The sequence below is a fragment of the Geotrypetes seraphini genome, chromosome 6 (genome assembly GCF_902459505.1).
Source record: "Geotrypetes seraphini chromosome 6, aGeoSer1.1, whole genome shotgun sequence".
NCBI lineage: Eukaryota > Metazoa > Chordata > Amphibia > Gymnophiona > Dermophiidae > Geotrypetes > Geotrypetes seraphini.
The window spans coordinates 145507447-145514816 of record NC_047089.1 but is presented as its reverse complement, the minus strand read 5'-3'; the positions used below and the strand labels follow the sequence as shown (position 1 = coordinate 145514816).

Genomic DNA, 7370 nt, shown 5'->3' with positions numbered 1-7370 from the left:
TAAACCATTCTGAGTTCTCCTGGGAGAACGGTATAGAAAACTGAATGAATAAATAAATAAAATGGGGTGCCACAGGAGAGAAGTTCCTGAGTAGAGAATGACATGGGGACACATTTTTTCCCCATCCCCGCAGGAACTCATTTTCCCGTCCTGTCCCGGAGAGTTCTTTTCCTGTCCTGCCCCATTCCTGTAAGCTCTGTCCTAATCTGCACAAGCCGCAAATACTTTAAAATCATAAGTGTTCAAGGCTTGTGTGGTTAAGGCAGAGCTTACAGAAATGGGACAGGGACAGCGATAAAACTTGCAGGGACGAGATGGGGAAATTGAGTTCCTCCAGGGATGAGGATAAATATATCCCGGTGTCATTCTCTACTCCTGAGCAACTTGATTGACTGAGGAGGGAAGGGCATGTGCTATGTTGGTGTAATTGAGTGCAGCATAGGAAAAACTGATTGCTGTGGGATGGGGGTAGGGGAGATATAGTGACTAATACAGGGGGGGGTGTCAGGCAGGGGCATATGAAGGAAGGCTTACTGGGAAGAGGAACAGGGGTAAGTGAGGTCAAAAGGGGTAGTAGAGCAGAGATTCTTAACCTTTTTTGGTTTCCACACCCCTTTAACTGATCAATGAAACCCTCACACTCCCTTCCTAGGAACCATGTGCCAGCTAGTGACTACTGACAGCAACATATGTCACTGTTGGTTGCTAACACAGGGATTCTCGACCCAGTCCTTGGAACTTATCCAACCAGTCAGGTTTTCAGGATATTCATAGTGAATACGTGTGAGATAAATCTGCATGCACTACCTCCATTCTATGCACATTTATTTCACTCATGCATTGTGGGTAGCCTAAAAAGCTGAATTTGGGGGTGGGGGTTGTCCAAAGGACTGGGTTGAGAACCCTGTGCTAACTTGTTGCTAAAATTACAGTAGCACTCAGTCATACTATAAATAATTGTTCTTCACTCTGAGAAGAACGTTTCTTAATAAATAGATTTAAAAACCTTTCTCTGTGCCCCTTTTGACCTCTTCCTCTACCCCTTGGAGGGGAGGACATTACTGGTTAAGAACACCTGTACTAAAGGATGGAGACTGAGGCCAAATCGAAGAGATTACTTGGGTGGGAGAAAGGGGGGGGTGGCACTGGAGCTAAGATTTAAGGGAGGGGGGACCATTAAGATGGGTTATTAGTAATGAGAAATGTGATAAAATAAGCACGGTAAGGCAGTCCAGGTTGATAACTTCCATACCTTATTATACTCCTCAAAAACACAAGTAGAAAATAGTGCAGTAAATGTCATTCTTTGGGCCAGGCCAACCTTTGCTTCTTTGTTTGATTAAATCGAAAAGAAAATACACACGCAGCTGCACTATGCCACAGCTTACCAGCTGTCTCAGCAGGTGTTCGATGTCACACCTCCGTCCAGCATGGAAAGTGGCCACAGAAAGAAGGCACGAAAGAGCAGGACGAGTGAGGGAGTCTAACTTGAGAAGGTGGAAAACAGAAGACGCGTGAGTGAAAAGGGACAGAAGGGGGGGGGGGGCGTATATGAAGAAGCGGGAATGTAGAAAGGGCTGAACCCGGATTGTCCGCCTGCGCCCGGGAGCAGCTGGAAAGAGGAAGCGAGGCGGCGAGGATCCATGTACGGCGTCTTAGTACAGCGCCACAGCCGAGTGTGCTGGGAGCAACTGCACTTCCTCCTAGGATGCCGGAACTCTGTACTGGAGAAAAACACGGAAACAGGAGCTGACTGTGCGAGAGCTCTGCTCGGGCAGAGCTGTACCGGCAGACGCCGTGGCTTTCCTCTCAGCTTTCGTATTGGGCTCCAGTGAGGTAGAGGAAAGGGAGAAATCATAACGTCCTCCCCGGGAGGTGGGTGGCTTCAATTAAATAAGGGCTGAAGCAGCGTGGAGAGGGTGCCCCCCCCTCCCCCTTGAACCTGCCTTGCCCAGCAGGAATCGAGATGTGGTTAAAGCCAGACGAAGTATTGCTGAAGAACGCATTGAAGCTGTGGGTGACCCAGAAATGCAACTCCTACTTCATTCTCCAGCGGCGGAGGGGACACGGAGACGGCGGGGGGAAATTTACAGGTAAGAGCCGCATGGATGAAACGGTTGTAGTTACCTGCTTGCTTCGTTTGTGCGTATGTCCATCTTCTCTTCGCGCGAGGAAATCTTTCCTTTTTTAACAACACCGGAGCGCCGGTTAATTTTAAAACCTCCTTCCCCGCCCCCCTCGTCCCCCTCCCGCGCGAACGCTACAGCATTGTGACAGGGGCCACATGTGTCTCTTCCTTTAACTAACCGATTTGGAGGTGAGTTTGTGTACTCCTGTTAAATGTTAATCGAGCACATCGGCGATCAAGTTGCCAGAGGGCTTTTCGTGTTTTGTTTTTGTGGTTGCCCGGTGGGGAACGGGGTAAGCTTGCTGCGCCGCGGCAGTGGTGCTGAAATTGCTAGGCATTGGGGGGTTCCCTTTATTTTTACTGCGAATGTCTCCCTAATATGAAAAATAATTTTTAAACGACCTTCATTTTGAAAAAAGCAGAAGGCTATGGGTTTGCACTTTTGTACCTAGTGCCCTTATAAAAATGCAGGTTAATAAAGAAAATAAAAAGTGAAACCTTTTTATTAGGCTAAATGGATATTGACTGAAAGAAGCTATTTTTTAATTTAGCCACCTGATACTAAAAGACGTGTCTAAACAACAACAACAACAACAACAAAAGATATAAGATCTATTCTAGACTTAAGATTTATGCCTTGTCATGTGTATTTCTAGTAATATAACAAAAAGTGCTTAACTAGCCCAGGATGTCTATTGGATGTTTGAGGACTTTAGGTCTTGCATGATTTAAAATAGTGGTATTATGGTGAAAATGCATTACTTAGGCACAGTTTCAAGGAGCAGCCAAGTAAACAACTGTCCTGTGTGCCAAGCCCTTTAGAGCAGAGTGTCTCAAACTTTTTTTTAGCTCCAGCACACTAAATGGTATGTTTTGCGTGGCATATTATAATTGAAATTATAAAATTGCAAAACCAACAAAAAAATATCTAATTTGACAGTTATTTATTTAAGGGGGGTGATGTTATGTTCTTAAAATCTGAGGTTTTAGGGGTAAGTATAATACCTAAATATTGAAAGGACTTATGCTCCCAATGTAGCGAAAAAGGTCCCACCCATTATCTAAGAATCTCCGGGCAGGTTGGCAATGCCAGAGATTTCTCTAAATTAAGCTTAAATCCAGAGAAGTTGCTATACTCCCTGAAGCTGTCCGTAAGAGTGGTCACCGACTTGGGGGTCCTTAATGTGAACCAAGAGATCGTTGGCAAATGCCGAAAATTTAAATTCACTGCTCCCCATCCGGACACCTCAGATCACCTCTGATCTGATTGCCAAAACCTCCTGCAAAAAGGGATGTAGCGTTAATATAAAAATAAAGGAGATGATGGGCATACTGTCTGGTCCCCTGCTCTATTGAAAAAGGTGCAGAGCAGATGTTATTGACCCATAGTACTGCCTGAAGGTCAATATACAAAGCTCGCACAGCATCCTGAAAAAACCCTATGACCCATATCTTGTAAGAAAGTCAAACATGAAGTCCCATGACACACGATCGAAGGCCATTTCAGCATCAAAACTAATCAATATAGAAAGAATCTGTTTGCGAGCCACTCATTCCAAGGATGCCAAAATAACCCTCATATACTTCGTCACCTTGCAGCCTTGTACAAACCCTACCTGCGATTCTACGAACAGAGATAGCAAGAGTCGTGCCAGACAGTTTGCCATGATTTTGACTAACAAGTTCACTTCCACACTAATCAAAGAGATAGGCTTATATCAGCGGTCTCAAACTCAAACCCTTTGAAAGGCCACATTTTGGATTTGTAGGTACTTGGAGGGCCGCAGAAAAAAATAGCTAATGTCTTATTAAAGAATTGACAACTTTGCATGAGATAAAACTCATTATAGTTTATAAATCTTTCCTTAATTGCTTCTGATAATTTCAGCTATACACAGATGAAAACAGTGCAACATGCAGAAAGCAAAGTTTAGATAGTCTTTCACTTTTTGCATGTTGCACTGCTTTCAGCTGTATAAATTATCAGAAGCAATTAAGGAAAGATTTATAAACTATAAAGAGTTTTACCTCATGCAAAATTATGATTTAGATTCTAAAGTATCAACTGCAAGAAACAAGATTTTGGTGTAGTCTTCTGGACTTTTTTGTAGAGGGGAGAATCAATATCCGACTTGTGCCTGGAAAACTTGTGCCTTAAGGCCCCGATGCTATAAACTACATCTAGTTTTAGGCGTGCTTTAGACATCCTCATGGTGCAAGTACCAATCAGCGTTACTTAGGTGTCGGATAGACGTCCGATTTTTGTTTTCAAAAATCCATTTTTTCCTATAGACATCCCTATGATAGACATCCCTATGATGTTATATATAAAAATGGTTTTTTCCTAATTTTTATCATTATTTCAGGACACTAAGCTTTAACATAATAAAACCAAAGTATACCATCATTAAAAGGATAATAAAAACACAGTATACCATGTTTAAAAGGATATTTATAATATATTAGTTTCAGTGGGAGTTGATCTGGGAACATCAGAGTGCATATTGAAAAAATGTGACATGCTTATACGCTAACCTTCACTCTAATCCACTGTGCTAGACAATGAGCCTTGCAATAATAGCAATTCTGATTAGATTATACTGCTCCTTATAGGTAATGAATGGCAGTTAATTCTGCTAGGAGAGAGAACAAGGTAGATCTCACTGCCCTGTTATATCCCTTTTCTTCATTATTTCAGAATTGTATACTTCAACAGTATAAAATCAAAAAAAGTAACAAAGTATGCCATGTTTAAAAGGATAAGTATAAGATTACTGTTTAACTGAGAGGTACTGATTGGGAGTTGAACTGGAAACATCGGCGTAGAAGGGGGGAAGGTTCACTCCTGTGCTACACAGAAACCTGTATAGCAATGGTATAATTTGCTCCTATAAGAAGTGTAAAGCAGAGGACTTTGAGCATCGTATAGGCTTTAGATAGACATGGTTTAAGCTCGCTTTAGCAGGATATATGCTATTTAGGCAGTCTAGGTCATCCAATCAGCTTTCTCTGGGCATCCCACAGATGTTATTTGAGAGAGGTTTTTAGAAGGGATTCCTTGCTCTAAATAACACTCACTTTCTCATGAAACATTGCTACAATCAGCTCATTCTTCAAAGCAAAGAAAAAGCCCATAACTTCAATTGGCCAAGCTTAAAAACAGAATAAAACACAGAACAGACCTGAATGTGGCTTCTGGTTCATTGCAAATGGAGGTATGCAGCTGCACCTTGCTGACCTCATTGTGACATCATCAAAGTGCACCTGCAAGGTAAAATGCCACAAGTAAAAGACGGGCCAGGAGTTGAACTCACAACCTCTGTAAGATCAGCATAGCACTTTTATTCATTGAGCTACACCACCTTCCACTCCAGTTTCTCTGACTCCCCTGTCATATAATAGCTTAGTGATCTGCTAAGGTAAAATCTACTTAGCTATCATCTCACAGTTAGCTGAGACAAAAGACTGGTAGCTCAATGGCTTAAAGCACTGCTTTTATTGTCCCAAAAGCTGGCATCTCAAGTAGGGTTCAATAAATGTGACATGGAATCAAATACAGCTGTTTTTATCAAAAGCAAACTCCACTTTTGGAATAGATTGCTTCTAGTATTGTTAATGTTGTGCTGTTTGAGCTGAAAATTAGATTGGATTGGTCTGTAGCTTGTAATTTATATTAAAATGAATATTGTATCAGCTGAGGGACATCTAATCTCATTTTTTCAAATATTATGCTGGCTGTAGGCTGTGAGGCAGGAGACATGCTAGCTACCCTGTTTGCCACCCCCTAAGGGCCTCCCCACTTCTCTCCTTTGCAGCCTGGGCCTCATGGAACACTGGATAAGACAAAGGTCATTGTGACAAAGTAGCTGAGGTGGTGCTTATTAAAGAAACACTACTGCCTGGCTTCTACTTAATATAAATAAGCACAAGGTGAAAAATGGTATAAGATTTTTATTGCACAGTCCAGGAAAGCAGCGTGCAAGTGTAATATCGGGCAACTGCAGTTCGATGAGATGGATGACAGGTATGTAGAATAAGCCACTCCTAGGTCCAAGTTGTTACTGTGGTAGAATTGGTAAAGTCCCAAAATCTGCTCCTAGTAGGAGAAGGCAGGCTGAAGAAAAAGGAAGACGGATTGAGACAAATTAGGAGTTGATTGGTGAGTTTTAGGCTTTCTTTTATAAAGGTGCGCTAAATCCACGCATGCACTAACTGTTAATGCGTCCATAGGATAACATGCATGCATTAACCTTTAGCACACGCTAACTGCGCCTAAACGGTGCTGCGTAAGTGTGCAGTCAATGTTAACGCATGCATGTTATCCTATGGACGCGTTAACAGTTAACGCATGCGTGGATTTAGCGCACCTTTGTAAAAAACTGCCTTCTGAAGGAAAAAAGTGTGAAACATGTTAGTATTGTGAAAATGTAGATAATTCATCACAAGGGCAAAGAAAGGTTGCAGTACATCATTCTCACCTATTCTTTCTGTTTTGGTATTTGAGCTTTGGCCAGGTGCAAGCTGGTGTGCTGAACCCAGTTTGAACAGACCTGCTCTGGCCTCTGGGAAACACTAGGGGAGTCATTAGTCACTCTGGGAACCTGAAATCAGGAGAAAAGGGGGAATATGATAAGACATCTGTGGCAAAAACAAACACAAGTTTTGGAAGAATATGTCACACCACAGTCTCAGAATAACAGCTATAATGAACAGAAGCAAAAAAAACAAAAACAAAAAAAACACTGTTTTTTTTATAATAAGGATACCTAACAATTATGACTTTAAAACGATTTACCTTTATCTCTATGAGGAAAAGCACTGCTTCCATCTTCCCAACATCATAGGTTCCACATATTCATGTAACTTGCATATCCATTTTGATGGCACCAAAGTTTCAAACAGCATGGGTTTTTTTTCAGCCAACACTCCTGGAAATCATTTTTATCATCACTAATTCTCAGACCTGCTATTGACCCTATGGAATAGAGAGAGTTGTGGCAGATATCAGGGGGAGAAAAAGTTAATGGAAAATCACCATAAGCAATAACACAGAATGGGAGTCCCAAAGAAGAAATCAGTTCTGCCTGAGCTTTTATCCAACAAAGACACCTAAGTAGCTAGCTAGCTAAGTAGCTAGCTAGCTAGATTTGTTATCTTAGCTGCTAGCAAAGGAGTTCCTGGAAAGATGAAAAAGATTAGAAAGACATCAAAATTACAGATTACTATAGCTGCTAATGGTCCT

At 41.8% G+C, this 7370-nt stretch overlaps 1 protein-coding gene across 4 annotated transcripts in view; it reads left to right on the top strand.

Moving 5' to 3' along the window:
* Positions 1 to 1604: 1604 nt before the first annotated feature.
* The window catches only part of TBC1D8 (TBC1 domain family member 8), a 261119-nt gene continuing 255353 nt past the window's right edge, over positions 1605 to 7370 (top strand). The window contains exon 1 of one of the 4 annotated variants that reach the window (XM_033949424.1): positions 1605 to 2093. In XM_033949424.1, coding sequence (XP_033805315.1) covers positions 1967 to 2093 — 127 coding nt within the window. In that variant the 5' untranslated portion in view covers positions 1605 to 1966. Of the gene's footprint in view, positions 2094 to 6130; positions 6153 to 7370 lie in introns of those variants that run through there. The other 3 variants (XM_033949423.1, XM_033949425.1, XM_033949426.1) reach the window with 3 other exon arrangements.